Source organism: Perca fluviatilis, chromosome 9 (genome assembly GCF_010015445.1).
Source record: "Perca fluviatilis chromosome 9, GENO_Pfluv_1.0, whole genome shotgun sequence".
Taxonomy (NCBI): Eukaryota; Metazoa; Chordata; class Actinopteri; order Perciformes; family Percidae; genus Perca; species Perca fluviatilis.
In genome coordinates, this window is record NC_053120.1 from 36,585,217 (window position 1) to 36,611,832 (window position 26,616).

Genomic DNA, 26,616 nt, shown 5'->3' on the forward strand with positions numbered 1-26,616 from the left:
TGTACAGTGTGTGTGTTGAGCTGCTGCTGCTGCATTGCAGTGCCTCTGCTCCACCAACAGCTCAGCTGATTCTGCTCTCTTTCTCTCTCTCTCTCTCTCTCTCTGCGTATCTCTAAAGTCTGCCGCTGCTGAATACGTGACATACGCTCTCAGTGGTTTTGTCATTCGGTTGTTGTGATTGAAATTTGATCATTGAAAGGTGTGTAAGTGAGTGGGGAGAGGAGTTGTTGCAGGTAACAGCCTGCCGTAAATACTACAGAGAAGCTTCACCACGCTCAGTCTGACAAAAAGACAAATGGTTTGTCTGAGCCGACAGATGTCAATGCTGCACGTCAGACTGTGGTTTCAGTTCTGAGGCATGGCAGAGGCACACTGTGCCATGAACGGAGGCCCAACGGTGTACCTCAAGGGATCCAGCTTCTTATCTTTCCTTCTTATCTGCTCTGCTCTGAAAGAGAACTAGCTGTAGTTATGAAATAGGTGGTAGTCCATAGATGGTGCTTAAAATACTAAAGACAGTGACGTTGACAAGTGGTATCTGTAAAGTGTGTGTATTCTGCGTCAACACAAGCTCTATTCTCTTTGTTGACATGTGGTCCCGTGTGTACAGTAAGTCAGCTGTCTCTCAGTGAGATGTAAGAGGACAGCTGCACAGTGGACCAGATGTCCAGACAGGACACAGTCCTCAGGTTCATGTTGTCATTTGACTGATTGACTTGATTTGATTGGATGGTTACAGTTTGGGTTGAGGGGTGAACATCAGGAATAGTTTTAGATGAAACATCAGTTATTGTGCCACCAGAGAACCAGAGTGTAAGGACCGACCTGCTGATGGTGTCGGACCATGGACCTGGATGGTGATCATAGGGCTGCAGCTGATTTATCTTATTGCTACTGACAGAAGTAAAGTTCTGTGTTTTTTTTTTTTTCCAAATGTTCCATGAAATGAGTCAACACTGCTCATAAATGAAGATCTTTATTTGTATGAACAACAACTTTCACAGTCTGTACGAAATCATAGAAAATGGTAATGTGTCACTTACAGATGCTTCAATAGGGATTCGTTTATTAATATCTAAATAAAAGACACAATAAAAGTTAAAGTGTGAAACTTTAAAGTGTGTAACAAAGCACTGAATGATGTCACACATGTACATTTGCTGCTCTGTTTAAAGTTGTTCATAATGTATATACAGTATATGTTATATATATTATGTTTGATGACATGGTGATAGTGTCTGTCTGTCTGTCTGTGTGTGTGTGTGTGTCTGTGTCTGTGTGTGTGTGTGGGTGCGTGTGTCTGTGTGTGTGTGTGTGTGTTTGTGTGTGTGTGTGTGTGTGTGTCTGTGTGTGTGTGTGTCTATATGCGTGTGTGTTAGTGTGTGTGTCTGTGTGTGTGTGTGTGTGTGTGTCTATGTGTGTCTGTGTCTGTGTGTGTGAATATTAACCGTGTGTTTGTGTCTGTTACAGTCTTGGTATCTGGGCAACTGAGCGACCTGTGGAGGAGGGCTGACTGTCATGGCAGTACTGTGCTGGAGGACAGGAAGCAGTGTGGTCCAGACATTGCCAGAGGGAAAATCTATTCATCTTTGTAGAAGTGTGCGCATACATCTATATAAATATCCAGTGGGATATATTTCTATATTTGTATGAACCCAGAAGAGACGGTGGACAGAAAGAGCTTTGCTGCAAGACACTAAACGCTTCTTCCAAATGTCCTCTGACGTGAGCTGTGATGTTCCAGTGAGCTGATGAGTCTGGTTGGTCCCGATGAACTGCAGACCAGAACCAGAACCAGAACCAGACCTCAGCACCCCGTTCCTACGGTAACCCTAGTGTATTCCCTGGAATGGATATACCTGGGTCTCTACACTACATCCAGTAAAGGCCTCCTCCCTGGGACAGACACAGACCTCACACCTCTCCCCCCTCCCCCCAACACCCTGAATGCCCCTCTCCGCTGCAGGTGCTGCTTATAATATATGCAAATAAGCCTCCCTTTTTTTCTGAAGCGACTAGAAAGAGATCCTGTTGTTGATTTGTACTGTTTCTTTGCACTTTTGAATGTGTTATGGATCGTCTGAAGAATTCTTTTCTCTCTTCCCACCAAAAAGACAGAGGCTTTGTCTTTTTTTATTGACAATCATCAGCCTGAAACAATTACGTTGCTTTGCTAAGCTCATGTTTTTAAGACTGTTTGATTGTGCTTTTTTATCCGAAAAACAATGAGTCATAGTGGAATATAAGAGCTATATTCATGTCCCTCCAACACAACACACAATGCTACAGCTGGACACCAGGGAAGAGTTGGGACATCTTTTTAATATCCTGCTGCATCCTTCCCTTCAGATAGCACTTATCCAAGCAGCCAGAGGCACCTGTAGCATGGTGTGTGTGTGTGTGTGTGTGTGTGTGTGTGTGTGTGTGTGTGTGTGTGTGTGTGTGTGTTTGTGTGCGTGTGTGCGTGTGTGTGTGTGTATGTATTTGTGTGTGTGTGTGCGTGTGTGTGTCGTCCCTGCTCTGTTCTGAGGAGATTGTGTTTGGGGGTTTGTACTTGTATGTAGGTAGACTAGAGAGAGATTTAGCAGCGTTGCACTATGAGAAGGTAACGATGTTACCCAGCTGGCAGGCTGTGGTGTGTCGGCGGTTGCTATGACAGCAGGTCATGTGCACGCTGACTTGAACTGAGCACAAAATCCAGGTTTCTTGTCCAGAAGGCGTCCCTGACCAGTCTGTGGAGTAGCGTTGGTTTCAAGTCCAACCTTGATGGTTCACCACAAGTCAACGATTTCAAACCAGTCGGTTGCTTTTCTGCATCAACCTCGTATGCGACAGTTCTTTAGTGAGGAAACAATATTCTGGCTTTTCACAGCTTCATTTACTCAATAATCTTTTAAAATACATTTAATAGCTTAGACATGCTGCATTTTAACTTTTGACAAGGTTAGCATTTAATATGAGTCCCTGTCCGCACGTTCAAAGGAAGGAAGACAGAGCAAGATGTCTGCGTGCAGTGGTCAAAGATCTGAAGACAGAATCAAATTATCAAATGTATCATTTATTCATACTTCTCTGTGAAATGCAACAGTAGTAAAACGTGTCCTTGGCCTTTTGCTATTTCATACGCCATCTCTTTGGAGATGAAAACTCTGAATATAAATTAGAATTTTAGGAACTCATACTTTATAATGTGTGCCATATTTGAATCTCCAAGCCTTTGCAGCTGTAAAGCAGACTGGTGACATGTGTTGCCTGGGGATGTGGATCGGTGTTTCTGTGTTGAGGTGCAATCAGAATGAACGGCAAGCAAATTTTCACCTCCACGTTATTCACATGAATTTGTTTCTGCAGTCTGAAGACGTTGCTCCGTGATCCAAACAGCAATTTACGGCCGTGGTCCCACAGCTGTCTTCCATCTGGAAAGATCCAATGTTTTCTGAGGGTGAAACTAATATTTCCAACCGCTGCCGCAGTTAACTTTATTTGTCACTAAATACCGGAGCTCCACAAGGGTGTGTGCTTAGCCCACTGCTGTACTCAATGTACTGTGTACTGCTGGTAGAAGTCTGAGCAGCAGACCTAGTGTACATCCGGTGAAGCCGAGTGGAGCAGTGCTGCACGGTCAGTGGAGATATTGGATTCATACACTGTTTTTTATTGCTCCAGGCAGAAAGCAGACATCTGTGGGATCACAAAAAGCATTTGCAGATGTAACCTGCTGTAGTAAAAGATAACTACGGTAGTGACATTCCGAGTGAAGTGTGAACCCGCTGTAGAGAGCGGCTGTGTGTGTTTGAAATCATCTCATATTTTCCTCCAGTCCTTTGTCCTTTAAAACGTTGTTTTCCATTCACACAGAAGCGTCTTTCTGTTGACTGCCGTGTCTAAAGTTCGGTTTGCGTTCGGTCTGATCACAGGGGTCTTTTCCGTTCCTTTTCCCCGGGTTAGGGTTAGTGTCAGCGTCTGCAAGGCTTCAGAGTTCACACTGAAGGTGCCGATAGGAGCTGGGCTTTGGTTAAAGTTGGCTTCCAGCTGATGTACAGTGCATGGTGCTGCCCTGGTCGCTATGGCGACCAAATGAATGCATGGCTCAAACTGATGATACCTCTCCCTCTCTATCCTGCTCTCTATCCTCAGTGGATTGGAGGGCTGTCTCTTTCTTTAGATTTGTATAATATCCCTGTTATTAAACTTCTATTTTGCACGATACATCATGAAACACATTATGTGCCTTGCCTTTAGTTAGACAACAATAATACATTAAGGAAAAGTGGTCACACTTTTCATGGTACAGCTGGTAGCACTTAAAAAACAGCAACAAAAAAAAGCTGCATGTGTGATGGCTCGACATGAAGCGGTGTAGCAGGTACACAGTGTTGGCTTAAACAGTGCAGTGTATGAAGCAGAGGCTGGGGGGGGCATTGCTTATCCTCTGCTACCATCACGCTGGACACAGTGGGAGGGGAAAGTCTGTACATTTGGGGGAATGACACTTGAGAGTCACATGGGAGGACACATTGTGGACCTGTTGTGTACGTAGTCCAGAGCTCTGCACGGAGCTGAGCTAACACATCCCAACCCTGACCTCCAGGTCATCAGCTGATAGGGTAGGTGTGGGGATTGGCCCACCACATAGATACTGTTTCACATGACCAAGTGAATCATCGCCATGACGACAGAGAGCTCAGAAACCTGGAGTCAAAGTGCTGAGAGACTAAAACTGGAAATAAGCTGTAGCAGCAGGTCTCGGACGTCCCTCCACTGTAAGCAGCTGATGTGGCTCAGATCGGTGTGCGTGTGTGTGTGTGTGTGTGTGACACTGACAGTGGTGAAATGTTGCGAACCAAACACTATGGAAGGTCCTCCCAACACAAACCTCAGCTCTGCCTGCGTCCTGTTCTCACATGAAGTGTTAAATACACGATTGACAGTATTTATTGCAGGGAAAAGTCTTATTGTGAATATTTTGTCAGGCATTTAGCCAAAGTGGCCAAGCCACTCAACCCCATCTAATGGAGAGATGTTAAGCAGCTCTGTGATTGGCCACTGGAACACCGTCCATAAGATGACTCTGACCACATGACCAATCACGGCACGAGATACCACAAAGGCCATAGATGAGTTTGACTTTTATATGGGTGCATGCACGTAACACTATTCTTACTCTGCTTGGCATTCATGTTAGTCTTTAGTTATTTCTTGTGTTGTTTTTATTGTGTTGCTTGTAGTATTATAGTTTTAAACACTGCAGTGTGTGTGTAAAATGTGTACAACATGGACTTATCAGTCATAAAGAAAGGATGAATAGATGTTTGAGATGCTGGCCAAGTAGCAGAGGAAGACCCGTGAGATGGGAGGAGTTAAGCTCAGCTGCGTGAGCGAGGACGGACCATGAAAGGCAAACACTGTTTATGGAGAGAGACAATGTTGGAAGTCGGGGTGAAGGGAACTAGAATGCTTAATATCTGACACTGGATCAGTGATGGACACTGAACACCGGTCAGTGGAAAGCCAGCAGACCTGGCTGACTCAGGTCCTGGGGCAGCTCTTGGATGGTAGTGGACCTCTCGTTAGTGAAGAGTGCTTTAGAAATGAGCACAGGATACAGATACAGACACACACCTGAAACTAAATAAAATATGCTCAGTAGTGACGATCAGAAAGCTCAGAACTCAGAGCTTTGTGTCTACTGAAGAGCTCGAGTCACAGATACCAGGCCGTTGTTTGAACTCCCTCTTTGAATCAAAGATATGTTGGCGGTAATAATGCCCTAAATGAGACAACTGTGGTGATCTGTGTCTCCAGCAGCACCAGGTATGAAGCTGGACTGTCACATGGTTGTTTCTGCCTGTGATGCACAACAGGAACCTGAGTGCAGGGCAACTAAAGTCTCTCTAGTTCAAATTGAAGATAACAACGAAACCAGCGTAATACTTTCTTGTAAATCAGCTGTCTCCCGCAGCACATCGTAGCACTGCTCCGTATGCTCTACCTGGAGCCAAGATCAACAGGGATGGAACTTGTGAGATGATGTACGCTCTATTTAAGCCGAGTCTGTAGGTTTCCAGGCTGTCAGGAGAGGTTTGCTTGTGTGTTGGGGCAGGTTTATGATTTGTGATTCTTTTTCTCTCTCGCTGACAGTAGAACATGCACAAAAGAGAGCCAAAACGCGTCCACAGCTGAGTGAAGTGTCTCTTCATTCCACCCTACAAAATGTACGAAGTAGAGACAGTCGGTTATTATAAATGAAATAGCGAGTCCTACAGTAAGCCCAGGTCTCGATATCAAACTAGGCCAGATAATAACAATGATCAGGACATCTGGAGTCCAACGTGTGCAGAGCTGAGAATAATGTGTTCATCACATGCATTCAGCTTCTCACGCGAACATTGAGCTCTCCACTTTCTATTCAAATATACCAGCAGGTCAGCAACAAACAGAAGCAGTGCCGATCATTTGGCTGCTTTGTTCAGTGTCTACTGGGACATCATCAGACCTGGCCAGTGGAGATGGGCTGTGCAGGTTACAAGCCATAAAACAACCCAAAGAGTGGAAGGAACGTCTAGAGGAAACACTCACAGACTATAAATAATGTTCTTCATTTAGCTCGGATTGACAGATGTGACCTATTTTCGCCTTGGTGAAAAAAATAAGGTCACCAAAGACGGGAACTAGGGAACTAATCAGCAGCGTCATGCTAACCGATGAATAGCTAACAAGTATCTCCTGAATCTCTCAGCATACTGAGCTCACCAGGCTTTCCAAAAAGGAGACGCCTTGATCACTCCAGGTGCTCCTGCTGCAGTGAATGGATGCGTGTCGGCTCAGTGTCACGGCCTGCTGGGACACTTGAAGAACAGAGCCGTTGTTCATGTTGTTAGTAACAAAGCTTGTGCCGTCATCGTACTGAGTTGTTACTTGGTCATCAATGGCCGTCAATGAAAGGCCCCATTAGATCCTGACTGAAACGCATCTCTCCCTCTGTTAGTTACTGTTGAACAGCCTTCAGTCAACACTCTTGTTCTCCACCTCCTGACAGGTTCAGCTTTTGGAGATATAGTGCGTCCCCCCCCCCCTTGTCAGGAGACCGTTATTATATTCTCCAGGCACATGTGATGTTGGCAGTCGAAGCATTGGACCAGAAAGATGCTGCGCTGGGGAAAGGGAAATAGCCGGTGTATCGGTCCTTTTATATCCAAAGCACATTTTTACCTATGCTTAATTCCATATATCACATTAACTCATAAACAATAATGTGTGCCAAATAACAACTCAGTATAACGCACTATATAACATGAGGGACTTGAATAAGCAAGATGCAGTGTTTAGTTTATTTGAGGTATTCAGGCACAGTTTGCTACGTAAGTATCTACAGGAACAAATCATTACGTACTGCCTCTTTAACATCTATTGTCTACTTTACAGTCCTTGATTTATTCAGGAGCTATTGGTTAACTATGCATTCATTAGCACTTAGCATCAATCGGTTTACTGTTACTACCTTCTTTGCGTTGCCTCAGTTCGGAGCCAGAGTGTCCCATTTGGCAGTTGTCAGGATCCCCAGTGTACCTGAAGTATGGATCCACTTGATGCTATGTGTTAAACTTGGTCGAAGCTGCTGAGCTGACATGATTGGCAGGATGAAAAGTCACAAATCCTGCTTACTCTTATGGAAACATCCACTGTGGGAATGGTCTGTTTCTATTTAAGCGAGTTGGCTGCATGTTGTTAACGTGTTGGTGTTTAGTTCCCTCTAGATTTGTCTTCACTCTGCGGTACAAACCTGACCGCTGTCAGCACTGTTAGCAGAGAATAACCACATGGTTAGGATTCATCATATCAGAATCAGTAGTGTTTTAGGATTGGGATTGTCAGGTTAGGGTTAGTATGGTGAGCAGTTCTAACTGCATTGGTTCTAACTGCAGGCGAACAGAAGATCAGATCTGCAGAAAGGTTCCTATCTAACAATTGAGTTTTGGGTTGGGGGCATTTTTCATAGAGGGCTCTTTTCTACAAACGACTAATGCCATGTCACACTCTACCTTGCTGTTGCCTGAAAACCTTGTAACCTTGTAATCTTGTTTCTTTTTGCCGTTTCTTACTTGAAATGTATTTGTTAGTGGCCCTTCAAAGCCTTTCTGTAGTTCAGACTGGCAGCAGTTGGAAACCTCTGATCAGATTTTGTAGAGCTGCAGGTTTTTCCTGTGACGGTGATGCCATATTGATTCCTTTCTGTATGTGCGGGTACGTTGCTCCTGCACACCGCATAATCCATGTGCTGAAGACAGTTTGTAACCAACGAAGAGTTGTTTCTCAGAGAACATTTTTATGCAGTCTCATACTTTAAGGATTTTTCTTCTCATAACTTTTCAGATATTATAGTAAAGGACTGCTTTGCTTGCTTCCAGATATATATCCCTTACATCAGAGAGAGCATAGGCATGAACAGCTTCCATCAGTTATTGCATGACTCCAGTCCACACAGGCCACAGTCCTTTTCACTCTCACTGAACGTCAGGACGATCGGTAATCAATGATAGATGATAGGTACCCCAAGGCCCAGGTCATAAGTCTATTCTTTTCTAAATTGGAACATCTCAGAGTGCATTATCACACCATGGTCCCTTCCCAAAGAACCCATCAAAGAACCCATTCTGTACCAGAAGTTTCACATCTAACTTGACTAACTAACTTGATATTAACTTGACAGCCAATCAGAAGACAAAGCATGACTTGCTATGCCAGTACAAGATAATAATAGTTGTCTTTCTTGTGTTCTGACATTGACCTGGCCGGAGACGCTCACTGTGGAAAGGGCTCTGCTCTGGACTGGATGTAGTTTGTAGCAGCTTCAACGCCAGCTTTGAGTACTTTTCCTTTGGATGTTTTTCAGCTGAAGCTAAATTCAATAATCGACCTTTATTTGCATGATGTAAAGTGTTCCTCTAAGACTGCATTGAGACAGGGACAGGACAGGATGTCTGAAGCAACACCTGTCTGTCCAGGGTCTGTCTTTCTGTCCCTGTTTGAATGAGTGACAGCTGTCCGAACCAGTGTTTCTGACCTAATGTTGTTCTGCTGTGGGGGATATTAACATCTTTGATAATATGTCATTATAACCATATTTAGCCATTGCTATCAGCAAATGCTGATGAATTCATTACTGGAAATGAGTATGTTTCCCTATGCAAAAATATACCATCAATAAACAAGCTATACCACAACTGACTGTTCATGTTATTCATATCTGCTCATATCATGACAACTGTGGAGGCCAGTCTGCAGTCTTAAACGTGTTATATACTAGACGCATCCAAGGTGGCGTGCGACATTGTGATGTCAAAATGACGTAATATTCGGCCGGCGCGTCCAATTTATGGCACACGAGCCGAGGTCGCGCACGGCTCTTCTTTTTTTCAGCGGCGCGCGACAAAGCCTTTGCTCATTAGCGCCACCGCTGTTCAGAAGAAGACTGCAACTAGTGTCGCGACCACCAACGCAGGTATAAATAGTCACGCGATTTCATGACGTCACATATGCACGCGCCAGCTGGGCTGCGGTTACTGTAAAACACGCTTTAGCGGGCGCCCCGACAGGAAACAGAAACAGCCCTGCATTTAAACAACGCCGCAGAGGATTAGAGGTGGCCATGTTGTTCGGGTACAGGTGAGAAATGAAAATCCATCCAGCAAGGATCCATGAAGGTGAAAAGATTACACTCCCGTGGAGGACATTATTGGTAAGAGTGTTCCCCAATCACACACATCAGTCTGCAGTAGCAGTAGTACCAAACAGGAGCAGAGCAGACACAGAGCAGAGCAGACACAGAGCAGAGCACACAGGGCAGACACAGAGCAGAAAAAGAGCAGAGCAGACACCGAGACACCAAGAAGAGCAGACACAGAGCAGAGCAGACACAGAGGAGAGCAGACACAGCAGAGCAGATACAGAGCAAAGCAGACACAGAGCAGCAGCAGAGGAAGACTGCATTAACAACAGGCCTGCCCTCGTCATGGCTTCATCATGTCTGCAGGAAAATAAAGCCACACATGGAAAACTAACTGAAGACGTGACCCTTTATTTAATACACTTGTTTGAGCACAGGGCCTTGTCTGGGGTCTTTTCCTGAAAGGGAAACAGCGCAGCCTCATTACATGAAGGGCCAGCAGCCAGACACACACACACACACACACACACACACACACAGCCTTCTGCTGCTCTCTAAAGTGTTAAAATCATCATCAGGCTCTCTCATTGAGGATATATTGATATATTGATTGTTTACATTGTAAGAGTGAAATTGTGTTATGTAAACATAAGTTTAGTTTAGGTGTTGGACAGATATGTATATTTCCCTGTGACATCCCAGAAAAGAAAACCTGGAAAATTCAGAAACGTTCCAAGAGATGACGGACACAAGCAACGTCCCCGAGCACTGTGGCTGTAAAAGCCCCAATGTCCACTGGAGCACAGCATCTCCATCACACACGATGTATAAAAATGATGTATATTCATGATGTATAATTGTGCCAGAGCAGCTCATGTTTCTGAAGTGAAGCATACTTAAAGACTGAATGGGTACCACACGAAGGGAATCAGGACTGATTGATTGATTGATTGATTAACACAGTGTTGGTTTTGGACATCTGCTGGGAAAGACCACAGGGAAAGTACATCATCATTTAATTAGTAACAGGAATCCTTTAGTTTCCCTTTGGTTTGGTTTGCTGCTGCTCTCCTGCTCAAACTCTGCTACACCAGCAGGGGGCGGGAATGCGCCCACAAGCTGCTCTCAACCGCCATTAGGAAGAAGAAGAAGAAGAAGAAGAAGAAGAAGAAGAAGAAGAAGAGAGTTCCTGTTCCGTTTCCAGGGCGATAGTTGGCGGCTCAAAGCGCCAAATCCAAACACGGAGAAAGATAGAGCAACATGTCCAAGTGAAGGAGCACTAGCCGGGTTACTGACGGACTCTCTGCCGCTCCCTCTGGTCCGACATGGAGACACTGTATAGCAAGACGCTGCACGTCCACGTCAGGGCCAGGGACTGCGAGGACAGGTCAGAGCCACTTGGTTAATTAACTGCGGGGACACGTCAGAGACACTTGGTTAATTAGCTAACTGCGGGGACAGGTCAGAGACACTGTGTTTGACTGCGGGGACAGGTCAGAGACACTTGGTTAATTAACTGCGGGGACAGGTCACAGACACTTGGTTAATTAACTGCGGGGACAGGTCAGAGACACGGTGTTTCGGCTTACGTGCAGTTTAGTGTCCGAAATGATGAGGGTCTTATTTGAGACAGGTTAGGGTTAGGGGTAGGGGTAGGGGTAGGGTAGCACAGGTGGTTTAGCAGGTTCATAATTAATTAAGGACATTGTATGGGGAATTTGGGACACTAAACTGCACGTAGGACATTGTATGGGGAGTTAGGGACACTAAACTGGATTTATTTAATCCTGAAGCCTTTTCTGTTCACTCAGCAGTGGTTTTACCTTATTATTATTATTATTATTATTATTATTATTATTATCAGCCTGCATTAAAATATAACAGGTGCATGTTGCTATTGAGTAAAACACTGTTATTATTTAAAGTTGTGACAGTCATTGTTACTGTTATATTGCTGTATGAAAACTGCTTGTTAGAAGTTTGGTGAATATATTACGGAGGGAAAAGGCTGATTTTAAATGAAGTCAATGATGAAGGACAATATATAAAGTGCTAAACACATGTCAGTGGTTCTAACAATGGCAGACAGGTCAGGCACAAATACACCTTTAATTATTTTAGTATTCTTTAACAAAGGAGCATGTATGTTCCTCTTCCATGCGCACTGTATTTGGCATTCTTAGCACACAATGTGTGTTGTCTCCAGTGAACTGGGACTATAATTTGGGAGGGTTGAACGATTATAATAGGTTTTTATAATTGTACAATCCTCCCTTATTATAGTCATAGTTCACTAGACCAGTAACTATATAGTGTAGACTACTGTACATTCATAAAACAATGGGGAGAGGACACCTCAATGGTTTTTGACCTTATATTTTGTGGGGGGATAACTGATGAATACACTCTGTTACATTAATTGTTTACAGTGTGCATTAAATTGATCACTTAACATATCATAATTACATATGAAGCTGCTGCTCACTCTGTGTAAAGAATAAACAATGCATATTGTCAATTTTAGCATCAGTAAATCAGAAATCTGTGTTCGACATCGCGGTCTGTCAAAGAAAGCCGTGAACGCGCATCTATCTAAATGACTTCATCCTGGCTGGACCTAGTCGCTCCTCCTCAGCCTGGCTTGGCCTTCGTGAAACGCACCAAGCCAGGCTGCACAGATTAGACTGGGTCAAGCTAGGGCTGGGCAATATATCGATATTATATAGATACTGTGATATGAGACTAGATATCGTCTTAGATTTTGGATATCGTAATATGGCATAAGTGTTGTCTTTTTAAGGTTTTAAAGGCTGCATTACAGTAAAGTGATGTCATTTTCTGAACTTACCAGACTGTTGTAACTGTTCTGTTATTTGCCTTTACCCACTTATTCATTATATCCACATTACTGATGATTATTTATCAAAAATCTCATTGTGTAAATATTTTGTGAAAGCAGCAATAGTCAACACTACAATATCATTGCGGTATCGATATCGAGATATTTGGACAAAAATATCGTGATATTTGATTTTCTCCATATCGCCCAGCCCTAGGTCAAGCACTCGCTTTATTGGTTATCCTGGATTTATAAATTCTACTTTTGTGCAATACCCCCCCTGGTGTCTGTTGGCTGCAATCAGTTGATTCTAGTAAATAATGAACGTGGTGTTTTTGTTTGTAATATTGAATGATGGTTCATGTGCTCACCCGGACCCAGCTGACAACAGTTGAACACATAAGAGTAGCCTAACTAACCTTCGTTTTAAAAGCTTCAAGAACCGGAATAGATTTAAAAAATCTGCATCTTTGTTAGGAAAATCAAATTGTTAAGAGGTTTTAAATCTTTTTGTTCGCACAGAAACTCAGATGTTCCATAAAGCAGATGAAGTCTATCCATAAAGCACAAAATGTGCCAATATTACATAGATTATTAATGTTTTGTTGAAGGAGAATTTATATAACATGGATACATATTTAGTATTGTGTTTCTTACATATGAAATTTAGTAGGAAAGTTAGGGCTGTGTATTGGCAAGAATCTTACGATATGTATCACGATATGTGGGTCACGATTCAATATATTGCAATATTTTTCGATACTGTGCGTAAGGCGATTATATTGGGATTTTTTTTAAAGTATAATTTTAGAAAAAATTAATATTTAAAAAAAGACATGATTCACAATTCAGTACACAGAAAATCAAACTGCCAGTTTGGGATTGTGGTTCTCAGGTTCTCAGGTTCTTAGTGAGCAAATGTGTATATGCTAAAGTAGGCCAAAGCTACATTGTTAGCTTCTAGCTAAAAGTCAAGCACTGCTAAGCACTGCTAGGCACTTCTAGGCGAGGACACTAGTGGTGTGTCTCAGCATAGCCATCTAGTGGTAGGGGTCTAAACACAACATAAACGTGAATGAACATGAATATTTTTGCACATAAACAAAAAAGAAAAAATCAATATTGTGTTTTTGAAAATCTATACAGTATTGCAAAATAAAATATTGTGATACTCCAGTGTATCGATTTTTTTTTTTCTTACACCCCTAAGGGAAGTTTAACAGCACTGTGCTTTAAATTGCCGTAAAACTCAGATTAAGTACTTTTTAGCTGCACAAAATGTACGTTCCGCAGTCTTACAGTTCGGATGTTACAGCACCTTCAAAATAAGAGGAGAATAAGCATGTCACGTCAAATGCCATGGCGGGCCAAAACAAAGGGAGGACGGGCCAAACCTGGCCCGCGGCGGCTTTGCTATAATGTGATGTATAATAACCAAAAACAACAGGGCACAACGTAGAGCTGTGAGGTGTGCTGATGTCTGAAGCTGAGTAAGGTGAAGCAGATGGTAGACCTCAGGAAGTGCTGTGCAGTACACAGAGAAGCTGGGCGAGCCAGGATACACGGTATCGGATAAGTAAATAAGAACCCCCACCTGTTCAAGACACCTAGTGGTGGCGTCACAGAGCTGGTCCGTGGTGGTCCTCGCTGACGAGGGTTGGGTCATGTGAGTCCATGTTCCTCCTCTGGTTCCAGCGCAGAGATAGACAGCTCCTCATCGTGCCATCAGCTGTGCTTTTCGCGCGCTCTTATGGGGGAAAAAAAACAAGGCCGGAGTTCGAGTAAAGTTATTATTATTAGATATTAATTTTGTTGCTGTTGGAAACTGTTACATAATACAGTATATCCCCGATAATATCTTTTAAATAATCCATGTGATACAGACCGCATGCAGCCAGTTTTATCAGTTTGAACGGTTTATTTTACAGGAAAGCTAATATCCGTGTCACCATTGACCTCCAGCTGACAACCAGTCCAGTTCACAAAAGGGTGAGTTTGGCATAAACAGTTGGTAGTTTTAATGATATGTAAGAGAATAACTTTGCTCTCGCCTCTTTGCGGCTGCGGTTTTCAGTGTAACCAATGTGCTATTAAAGACAGGCTTTCTTCTTTGTTGGTATTAGGATCTTCTAGTAAGACTCACCGATGATGTGGATCCATACTTTCTCTTCAACCTGTCCATATCGGAAGAGGATTTCCAAAGGTGAGTAGGTGATCAGTGTTAGACTGTAGGATGTCAGGAAGCAGCTGTGTTTCCCTCTCTCTGACCTCTCCTGTCTGTCTTACTGTCTGTGTAGTCTGAAGGTGCAGCAGGGGCTCCTCATAGACTTTGCATCATTTCCTCAGAAGTTTATCGACCTGCTGAATCTGTGCTGTTCCGAGCAGGAGTCGGACAATCCCAGGTACCACCACACCACTCAGTCCAACCAGATACATTCAGCTGCACACTACATGATTGCCGTCAGTTGATTGTTTTATTTTCTTTTTCGTCAATATTGTGATCATGAATATTGTGATCATCACCTAAGAACGAGATCCAGGTTACAAGCGGCAGAAATCTCCTCAGGAGAGTGTCTGGCGTCTCCCTTAGAGATAGGGTGAGATGCTCCGTCATCCGTGAGGAGCTTGGGAGTACAGCCGCTGCTCCTTTGCGTCAGAAGGAGCCGGTTGAGGTGGTTTGGGCATCTGGTAAAGATGCCCTCTGGGCGCCTCCCTAGGGAGGTGTTCCAGGCACATCCAGCTGGGAGGAGGCCTCGGAAGACCCAGGACTAGGTGGAGGGATTATATCTCCATCCTAGCCTGGGAACGCCTCAGGATCCCCCAGTCGGAGCTGGTTAATGTGGCTCAGGAAAGGGAAGTTTGGGGTCCCCTGCTAGAGCTGCTGCCCGCACGACCCAACCCTGGATAAGCGGATGCCGATGGATGGATGGATGGATGGATGGATGGATGTATATTGTGTTGTGGTACAGACAAAAGTGCAAACGCTGAGATCAGTTGGTTAGATAGTTTCAGACTCCCAGAGAGAACATGGCATGCTTTAATTAGCTGGTGGGAGTTTAATCTGCAGGGCGGACTAAATACTATAGATGTGTGTAGTCGTGTAAACATGACCTCTGACCTTTCCCTCAGGTTCCTCCTGCACCTGTCCAGTCCGTCTGCAGTGCTCGATGGGCCGGCCAGCTTCAGTGTTGTAGAGACCAATGCATTCAAACACCTGAACCACTTGTCTCTGCGGCTGGTCCCAGGCTCTGACAAAGAGGTTAAAGACTATCTGGCAGTGTGTCTGTCCTCTCTCAAGGTTGGCTAATTCATCATCATCATCATCATCATGCTGTCCGGCCTTTTTAAACAGAGCTGCTGAGGGGAAATGTCTTCTAATTGGAAAATCTACAGATAACAGTGGTGCTCATAAGTTTATGAACCCATGCTAAAGTTGCCTAAAAAGAGGAATAAAAAAAATCATCTTTTGGAAATTGATCTTAATGCCTTAATTAAAAAAAATGAGGAAAAATCCAACCTTTAAGGACATTTTCTTTGTGAATGAATAATGTATCGTAAATAAATAAATGTTCTTCCTTAAAATACAGGGGGCCTAAGTAAGTACACCCCTATGTTAAATTCCCATAGAGGCAGGAAGAGTTTTATTTTTAAAGGCCAGTTATTTCATGGATCCAGGATACTATGCATCCTGATAAAGTGCCTTTGGAATTAAAATAGCCCGCCCCCCCATCATCACATACCCTTCACCATACCTAGAGATTGGCATGGTTTTATTTCAGTTAGCCTGATAGCTGGTTTGATTTGCATTGAGAGATGATTTTATGGAAAGTACCCCATGCCAATCTCTAGGTATGGTGAAGGGTATGTGACAATGTGGGTTTATTCCTCTTTTTAGTCAACTTTAGCATGGGTTCCTAAACTCATGAGCAGCACTGTATGCAAACCTTCACATGAATATGTTAGGGAATTACAGGCCTCCGCTGATGAACCTTAAAGTAAAAGTTTCAGTGGAATCCTCTGATCAGCCCTTCAAAGACATGTCCTCTCAATGTTTCAGGCAGAGAAGCAGGCCCTGGAGATGAAGCTGAAGAAGACCGAAGACGATCTGTCCAGGCAGCTGAGTTATGCTCAGCAGGTGTGCTTTCTGTGCAGGTTCAGCTGCTATCTAAAGCCTGGTTCACACGGGACGATTTTAAAATTGTCGGCCGATTTTTCCAATCCTGAGAGACCCCACACACGGTGATAAAAAATCACGGGTCTAACAGTTTTGGTCGTACAGTGTGTGGTGCGCAGCACACGGCAAAATCAACACATCACACACGAACCGATTTGACTCCCGAGCATTCCCAGGTCAGACGGGAAATCTCGCAAAATCCCTCGAGATCAAACGTGACTTCAGAGTAAACGATCATTGCGGACGAAGAGGATGCAGTGGCGATAGTTTGTAGTGTGTTTTTAACCGAAAAGAAACGTTATCAAAAGAAAAGGCGATGGTCAAAGAAGACAACGCGAGCATGGACTATACTTGCTACATCATGATATGGAGGTGATTTGTTTTTTCTCATAGAAATGTCGTTAGGTATTACACAGATTAATAAACGTTCATATATTCGTTTCCATGTACTATGGTGGACTGCAGTTGTGGATGTAGTTATGCCCATCGACTTTATTTATTTTACACAGGCTGCATGCTCGTTTGTCCCCAGGGGACACCACACACGAGGAGAAATCGGGCCAAATAAATCCAACATGTTGGATATCCCCGATTTGAGATCGGAGCGGTCCCGACGTCCTTCCAAGCAGACGAGAGCAGTCTTAACACACCACACACGGCAGGAATATCTGATCAGATTATTTTACGATAATCGGAGCATCCTTAAAATTGTCGGGAGGGGTGAATCGGGGCTAAAATTGGCCTAATTATCCTGACGTCTGTACCAGGCTTAATGAGAGGCCAGCTGTAACGCTCTTTGTCTGTTAATCCCTGTGTAAAGTGTAGTCCACTTATTGCGGTGGTTATAAAAAGAACCGGAACTTATCTCAACGCGTCTGTTTTTCCCTCACAGACTCTCTCCGAGAAGACTAAAGAGTTGGACAAACTGCGTTCAGAGTGGACGAGTCAGAGCAGCTCTCTGTCCAGCCGCCATTCTCAGGAGTTACAATCGGAGCGAGAGAAGGCTGCGGAGGTAAGACGCCTCATCTGCCCATCTCTCTGCCACATGTAGGGATTTATTGGGTTAGGAACACACCGAGGCTGCTCGGTCTGTGACGCTGGACTGGTCACCCATGACGCTGGACTTGTGAGAGCCGTTTGTGTCTTCCCGCTGTGTTTCAGTACCAGAGCAGGCTTCAGCAGCAGACGGAGCAGCTCCGCCACGAGCTGGAGACCGCTCATAAGCAGAGCAGCCAGCAGCTTCAGAGCCGCGTGTCGGAGCTGGAGGCCTCCAGCAGAGAGCTGACCGAGAGGAAGTACAAGAACGAGGCGCTCATCAGGGACCTGAAGATCAAATTAGTGGGCGCCGAGGAGGTGAGTGCACCGGGAATGACTGCTGGGCCCATACTAGGGCTGCACAATATATAGTTACATTTTATTTACTTTTTTATCGTCCTCACGATATCAACTGGCGCAATATACACATCACGAAAGACACCGATTTTTGTTGTTGTTGTTGTGTTGGTTGAAAGAAAATATCAGGAGAAATTCATCATTTTGTTTTTTGTGGTGCCTTTTTATATTCAATTAAATGTTTTTAATACATTTGTTTAATGAAAGAATGTTAGAAATTATTTCCTTTTTTATTATTATTTTTTTTTTTATTTCAGCAGAATACTGAAAGCAGCTGAAATGCAACAATATCTCTTTGTTATTGTAATATTCAACAATTTTATCGCTTATGTGGAGATTGTTTTGGTACGTGTGGACGTGGCCTAACCCATACGTTGAAACCAGCTAGTTTGATACTAAACTTGTGTTGATGTTTGGTTGCACCACAGAGACGTAAGGTTCATCTTAGTAAAGTCCACACTAAACAGAATATTGTCACGGAAAATAATGTTTCACTCCCCGCAGCCAATCGGTGAAAAGCCCTTTTCTTGATTTATTATTATTATTATTATTATTATTATTATTATTATTATTATTATTATTATTACTGTGTTGTCTCTTGTTCCCAATTGTCTTTGAACATTTTGCTCTGCAATAGCTAAGAAGCTAACAGCTAGTCAGTAATCCTCTGTATCTCCAAGAGAGAGCTATATACTCAATATTGCTGATACAAATCAGCCGGTCACTCCTCCTTACCCTCCACGTTATCCCACCTGTCAAAAGGATGCCGCCATGACAACCGCTTTTTAACACCTACTGAGGGCGCGCTGTAAGATTTAGGTTGTAACTTATGCCTACATCAGAACTATTTCAGCAGGTGCAACCAACATGTTAGTACCCCGATAACTCTGACCTAAGTTAGAACTTACGTTCAAACTAGTCTACGTTTGAACTTCACACAGCTGGAGCACCTGAGTGCTGAGGCTTTTGACAGCAAAACAGCTGCTGAGAGAGAACCAAACAGACCGATCAACTCTGAGCTGAAAGTCCGTATAAAGCTGCAGAATCAGCTGGTATCACTCTGTAGTTTGATACATTTTGTGTGTGTGTGTGTGTGTGTGTGTGTGTGTGTGTGTGTGTGTGTGTGTGTGTGTGTGTGTGTGTGTGTGTGTGTGTGTGTGTGTGTGTGTGTGTGTGTGTGTGTGTGTGTGTGTGTGTAGGAGTGCCAGCGGTCCAAGCAGCAGCTCCTGTCTCTGCGGAGGGAGAACGGCGCTCTGGACTCGGCGGTCCATGATGGCGAGCGAGCGCTGAGCCAGCTGCAGATGAGGGTGGCCGTTCTGGAGCAGGAGGTCAAAGACAAGGATCAGCTGATGCGCCGCACCAAAGACGTGCTGGAAGCCACGCAGCAGCAGAAGGTACAGCAGCTCGCCGAGGCCACAGCAAAACGGGGACAGGGAGTCCAAAATCAAATCATTTTTAAACGCGTTTTTATTCTTCAGTACGAACACACACGAACACACACATACGAACACCTCCGCACCAACCCATGCATTCAGTTCACTCTGATTAGTTGGTCCGGAAGAACACCAGACTCATTCTTACAGGCTCTTTGTGGTGATCACATACTGCACAGGTGCTCTTTGGATACTTCAGGTGTTTTCGTTATTATTATTATTTAGGTGTGCTGTGCGTCTTCCATCTTGTGAAGAGCTCACTGAACGGCTAGAATCTGCTCTCACATGCAAATCATCCAAGGCACTCTTGAGGCTTTGTGCCCTGATGAAAAGTTCTTTATTTGACATGGAAGTATGCATTTACAATGGCTGACGGGTCTTCTTCAGGGTCTTTGTTGGCTGTTGCTTGCACACCTGTACTGTGTTACACTAATCTGTGGAGTTCTGTTATCGATGTGCTACGGTCAACAACAAGGAAGTGATACATCATCCATAGAAGAGAGAAAGAAGGAGGGGGGTGGAGGGGGAGGAGTATTGTTAAGGTTATTCAGTCTAATCTTAACGTCCTATGTCTTTTGTCTTTAGGAATCAATGGAAGAAAATGCTGAAAGTAAAGACGGTCAGATAAAAAAGCTCGAGGCCACGGTGAAATCCCTGTCTGAGGAGCTGATAAAGGTTTGTGAAGCTGCATGCATGCTGCCCCTCTGCTACAGTATACACATTAGGGCTGGGAAAAAAAATCGATTTGATTTAAAAATCGAGTTGGTAGGTCAAATCGATTCATATTTTCAAAAAATCTATTTTTTTAGTTTTTTTTTTTTTAATCCAAATACAGTATAAATAATTTGGATGTTTAACAATCTTTGTTGCACACTGCACAGTGACTTTTCACTTAGAGAAAGGGTTTGCCTTTGCAATTGTGTTTATATTGATGCACTTTAATAAATATATATTTTTAAAATATATTTACAGTTCGCAGTTATTTTGTTTTAAATGGAAGGGGGGGAAATCGAATCGTAAATCGAGTTTTTTATTAAAAAAATCTATTTTTTTTAGGGAAACAAATCGCCCAGCTCTAATACATATACATGTAAATACACAATATCAGGATCAGGCCATGTTTGTCAGTCCATCTCCACCCGCCTGGGTCCACCACAAACACACCTGCTATGTGGATCACATCAAAGATTAATAATAATAATGATATCAACACCTGGTGGTGTACCTAATAAATTTAGTGTATAACTGCACTGTCTGTTTCTTCCTCCTCTTTTGTTTTGAGCCCAGGCTAACGGCATCATTAAGAAGCTGCAGGGCGACGTTCGAGGCCTGGTTGGAAAAATCAAAGTCAAGAACACGGTGACCGTGACCCAGGAGAAGGTCCTCCAAGAAACCTCTGAAAAACTGGAGAACGTTGAAAAGGATCTGCAGAGCACTCGGCAGCAGCTCAGCACCAAGGAGGAGCAGGTAGGTCTTCACACACACTTCACATGCACGCACACATACACATACACACGTCGTCCCCACGAGATCTCGCGAGATTAAATGTGGGTAAACAAGGTAAAAAGTGTCTTGCGATATTGGTACACAAGTGCAGAGCAGCTGCCTCGAAATTAACATAGAAAATCCCCCGCCCGTTCCCCAAAGTTGACTCTGCGTTTACTTTTGCAGAGCGATAGCGGAAGAAAAAAAGCTGCCTGTAAAACCCAGCGTTAGAACGTTAGAGTTCCGCATCTGTCTTCACAAAAATCATCCGTTGAGTGTGCAATGGGAAACAATAGTAAAATAAGCTTTATTTCTGTCGGTCTACTGTACAATGACAAATTCAAGTACAAAACATTTGGTCTCAACTACTGCTGGAAACTGCTTAGTTATGTTGTAACCTTGGTTCTCTGAGTGAAGAGACTCTCTCCACCGTACATATGGAATAAGTAACGGTGTAACTGTTAGTTATACAGGAGAGAAGCCAGTCATTTGAGTGTATGGCAAAACCTTTCAGTGCTCGGTTTTCATTTTGTGACTTTCAATTGAATAAAGGACTATTTATTTCTTCATTGAAGTTTTCTATAAAATGGTGTTTAAATCTCGTCTCGATCTCGTGAACCCAATCTCATGTCTCGTCTCGTCTCGTGAACTGGGTGTCTCGTCACACCCCTAATACACACATACACGTGTGTGTGTATATATATATATACACACACACACACACACACACACACACACACACACACACACTTATACATGCTGTCAAAAAGAACATACGGTCTGTAGTCTTCATACATATTTAAAAACTAAGTTTTCAGTATACTTTATTCTAGAGATGGTGAAGGATTTCCAAACACACAACAAGAAAAATAAGTGTCCAAGTAAAACTAAAGCCTTTTGTTTACATTAATATGATCACTTTTATCGTATCGGCCTCAGCAATCGTACAGATGTTTGTGCAGGATAACCGGTTCTTCCCAGCCGACCGTGTTGAACTGAAAGCGCAGCGCCTGCGGTGGGCGCGTAGTTACAAAAATTCAGAGGTCCACGACCACGCACCACGACAACTTGCGGGGCCTTCACACTGGAAACGTAGCTTGTCGTGTCTTGTCTTACATATGCCAACACCAGCACACATGAATACAACATAACTGATTTTGATATGAAGTGGATGAAAACGTAGTTTGTATGTTGCAGGCGTCCAGGCTGAAGGAGCAGTTGGAGACGACTGTACAGAAGCTAAATGAAAGCAGAGAGGTGTTAAAAACCAATGAGAACGGTGAGGAAGCGTGTCTCTCATTTAACCCTTGTGTTGTTCTCGGGTCTATTTGACCCAGTTTCAAAGTTTTTTTTTTTTTTTTTTATGAATTAGAATTTTAGGTGTTTTATTCAATTTCATAGCATTTACATTTTTTTTAATGGTTTTAAAACCGTCTCCTGACTGAACTTTGACATACACCATTGTGTGATCCACTCAACATCCTTTTGATCTCAACAATTAGTCAAAATAACTCATAATTTCTGTGGTTTTTTTGTTTGTTTTTTTAACAAAAGAAATTGCTATGTCTATACCTTGGCATGTATAGAGATATATTGAGATTGGCATGGTTTTATTTCAGTTAGCCTAATAGCTAGTTTGATTTGCATTGAGAGATGATCTTATGGAAAGTACCCCATGCCAATCTCTAGGTATGGTGAAGGGTATGTGATGATGTGGGGGGGGGCTATTTTAATTTCAAAGGCCAAGGGAACTTTATCAGGATGCATAGTATCCTGGATCCATGAAATAACTGGCCTTTTTAAAATAAAAAAATCTGCCTTCCTCTATGGGAATTTGACATAGGGGTGTACTGACTTATGCCCCCTGTATTTTAAGGAAGAATATTTATTTATTTATTTATGATACATTATCCATTCACAAAGAAAATTGGTGTCCTTAAAGGTTGGATTTTTCCTCATATATTTTTAATTAAGGCATTTAGATCAATTTACAAAAGATGATTTTTTTAATTCCTCTTTTTAGTCAACTTTAGCATGATTGTATTCAGTTATGCTTAGCACTGTACATACAAATTTAAAATACATGTTGTATATTGATAAGTTAAAAATAAACCATAAACATGAAATCCCAAATGAAATGGACAGCAATCCCCGCTGTAGACAGACAGAATCCTGTGGCTGTGCTGCCGTCTGCTGGCAGAGAGGGTGAACCACGGCTTGACCTACTTCCACTCAGACTGCTCCGTATACTTGTCTTTACCCAATCAGATCTGAGCAACTGCACAGTCTCGGTGAGAACTGGTACACAGTTAAAACTGAGATGAAACTTTATTACAGGTTACTGTACTCTTGACTACTACTACTTGACTCTTGACTCTTGCTGCGCACACGAACAGATGTGCAGTGTGTAACTCAGGTGTAACATAGCCCACTCATCAGTTAGCCTGCTGATGCTAACATTCACGGATGCTACATAACAACGTCCGTTCCACCGGAGTTCAGACTGACGTTTTGATGCCTGCAAACACAACCTTTATCCAGCCGTTAGAGGAGTGTCCCCCTGCTTTCTCTGTCGAGGCTGATGTGATCGGACCAATGAGGGCGGAGCGTTCGCTGCCTAACTGCACAGTGATTGGTTATTATTCCAGGGGGAGACGGAGAGAAGAGCCACTCCTGACATGTTTTGAAGACTCACGAAAATACTCACTTGAATAATAGTTTGTCTCATAGTTTGTTTTGTTTTTTACACAAATTACTTTGGTGAAATGTTAAAATTACGAACATCTCCTTCAATAAAAATCCACAATCTATGGGAGTGTACTAGTTTGAAGATCAAAGGACCTGGACCTTTTTTTTATGTTTTGGGGCATTTTCAGCCTTCATTTGGACAGGACAGCAGAAGACATGGAAAGAGAAAGAGGGGGAACGATATGCAGCAAAGGGCCGCAGGCCGGAGTCGAACCCAGACCCGCTGCGTCAAGGCGTAAACCCTCTATACAGTACATGGGCACCCGCTCTAGCCAACTGAGCTATCCAGACGCCCGACCTGGTCCGTTTTTTGACCACGACTCATCTTCTGTTGTGTTTGTCTTTTAACCACAGTTATCAATTGGCTTAACAAGCAGCTGAATGAGAAGCAGCTGTCCAGGAAGTCTCAGGAATCTGTGGACAGTCCTTCACTTCTGCCCACAACAACTGGACTGAGGGTAGGAGAAACGGAACCAAACACACATTATATACCTTACATCAGTTATCATGTTAAAGCCACGTGCCTCACATGAAAAACAGGACGTGACCTAGAAATGTCCCAAGTGTTAATGCTGAGGTCAGTTACAGATGTGGTGTGTGTATTTTTTTTGTTCCCCCCCCCCCAGGCCCAGTTTTATCCTCAGACAGGCAGACTTGATGGGACTCCTGCTGAACAGAGATCAGCACAGCTGCCTGCCAGACACACGTGAGTTTAGTTCTTGACGGGCAGCCAGTTGTCGTGTCAGATTCAGAAACCCTTTTATTTTATTACCTAACTCTGTGTCTTTGTGTGTGTTCTCAGGGGAGACTCTGCAGGTCTGGATTCAAAGTACTTTGAGAGGAGAGATGATAGCATCCCAATCTATGGTCTGTCCTCTAATCTGCTTAGCAAAGGTAACCTCATTACAATATCCATCGAACAGTGAATACTGGTTTGATTTGGCCGCTGTGTCAGAGAAAATCATGTCTTCCAGCGTCAGTATTTCAAAGTGTTTGGTGTGAGAGCAGAGGTCGGCCATTTGGCAGAAAGATCATTCTTACAGGCAGGACTAGATCCACGACCTTTTCATGATTCTGTTTCATGTTGGTTTGTAAGACTACTTCCAAGTTACTGTACAGTACAACTAAACTAGTATCCCTATTTAATAAAGAACAGCCCTACAAGGTAACGACACACCAAATTCGGTCACAAATTTAACACTTCTTTAAAGGAGGAATCTAGCCAATTTTTATGTTAATCTTGAACGCTATAAATATGCGTGTACTTTCGATTGAAAAAAAACAACAAAAACGACCCGAATTGGTGCAGTCAACACAGAGTAGCTGCAGCTACGTGTACAAGCTTCCACTGAGCTAAAACGGCAGTTGTTGGGGCAGGTTTTAGAGTGCCTTTGTGCCTCTTAAAAGACATGAAATGCAATTAAAATGTCTGTGCAACATGAACAGGGCCCTTACGTGACAACAAGATGCGTTTTCAACTCCGACGTTGTTTTAATTCACCTACCCTGTCTCTATCCTGCTGGTAGCTAGCTCGCCCTGTTAGCTGCCGTCTGTGATAAGTGTGTTCAGCCAAAATATCACGCAGCAGTTCCGTGTGTATTTGTAGCTCATCCATTTTGTGTGTGATCAATCTGGTGTTGGTGAGTAGGAGGCTTGGCAGTGTCGATCGGTGTGGTAGTTCCCTTAGCCGCGCTAGCAGGCACGAGCAAGCTACTCCGTGTTGTCTTTTTTAAGAAGCCTCTTCAAGGGTTCTGTACTCGAAATTCAGACAATTAATATAGCAGCAAACTAATATTAGCTCTGTAAACATATAGTGAAGTAATGGCGCTCTGAGCAGAAAATAAAGTCCCACTTCCTCTGTGTGTGTTGTAATTAGAGCGTCTCTGTTCTTTGTTTTGGTCATTTATATAATGTTCCTGTCTGTTAGTGCATGTGTAGTCTGGATCAACGGAAGTACGTTTCCAGGATAAAGCCTGACATCCTTCCTCTCTCTGCGTTTCCGTTCTCAAACTCTGTTCTCTTTGGGAAACAACAACAAGCTTCAAGCTTGTAAGCTACACGCTGAAAATGTCAAGTTTAGAACAAATTTGGATGATGCAACAAGACAGGCCTGCTTGTTTCTTTAAGGGAATGATTGTAAAGATATATACAAAGAATATGTTTAGGGCGTTTCCTCTCAAATTGGGACGTTTTGGTAGCGATCGGTGGGTTTGCTGTGGATGAAGTACACACGGAGATACCGTGGTAGGAGCTAATGAGGTTTAACCATGTATCCAGCTAATTTAAATAGCTCATGTTACTGTATTGTGTTCTTCATTTAATATTGTTTGTGGCGTTTTCTTATGCGGGGAAGTTCCTTCCTGAGACCGCGTCTCATCACCCAAGACCATTGTGATTGGTTTAAAGGAATGCAGACAAAGTGTTGTAGTAATGTGGAAGTCAACAACATAATTTTCCTTTTCAGAGTTCCCTCAGCCAGCAAAGCCATCCGTAGTGTCTGCTTACTTCTCTGCATGAGCAAAATGGAAGACCCCCCCCCCCCCATCCGTCATGGCTTCTGTTCAGAACTCACTTGTCCTTAAGTATATGTTTTAATTTTTGTGTGCTGATGTTATACGCATACAGGAAATGCTGTTAAAACCTTCTGTATGCTGGATTCCAGTGATCATGGAGAATGCGTCCAAGTCTTCAAATTAAAATAATAGTATCTTAAGTTTGTTATTGTTTATATTCTTTTTGTTGTCTGTATTTGTTATGAAGTGTAGTCTTTAATAAACAGTTTTTTCATCCCATCTGTATCTCCTGGTTTTACATCTACATTTCATTTATTTTGTCTCCCTTCAAGTCCCCATCAAATATTGAAAATGTGTAAAATGTA

General features: G+C 43.1%; 2 protein-coding genes across 5 annotated transcripts in view; both read left to right on the plus strand.

Moving 5' to 3' along the window:
• The window catches only part of nfic (nuclear factor I/C), a 30,987-nt gene extending 21,763 nt beyond the window's left edge, over positions 1 to 9,224 (plus strand). For all 4 annotated transcript variants that reach the window (XM_039810548.1, XM_039810546.1, XM_039810550.1 and 1 more), the window contains one exon: positions 1,471 to 9,224. In XM_039810548.1, coding sequence (XP_039666482.1) covers positions 1,471 to 1,491 — 21 coding nt within the window. In that variant the 3' untranslated portion in view covers positions 1,492 to 9,224. The remainder of the gene's footprint in view (positions 1 to 1,470) is intronic.
• A 1,600-nt stretch (positions 9,225 to 10,824) lies between these two features.
• On the plus strand, positions 10,825 to 26,530 carry sass6 (SAS-6 centriolar assembly protein). The gene is made up of 16 exons (XM_039812354.1): positions 10,825 to 11,054; positions 14,435 to 14,495; positions 14,630 to 14,709; positions 14,804 to 14,908; positions 15,636 to 15,804; positions 16,564 to 16,641; positions 17,573 to 17,692; positions 17,842 to 18,033; positions 19,272 to 19,466; positions 20,091 to 20,180; positions 20,793 to 20,972; positions 22,188 to 22,269; positions 24,093 to 24,196; positions 24,365 to 24,444; positions 24,541 to 24,632; positions 26,203 to 26,530. Exons 1-16 carry the CDS (start codon positions 10,993 to 10,995, stop codon positions 26,253 to 26,255), a joined length of 1,743 nt encoding a protein of 580 aa, XP_039668288.1. The 5' UTR covers positions 10,825 to 10,992; the 3' UTR covers positions 26,256 to 26,530.
• Positions 26,531 to 26,616: the final 86 nt, after the last annotated feature.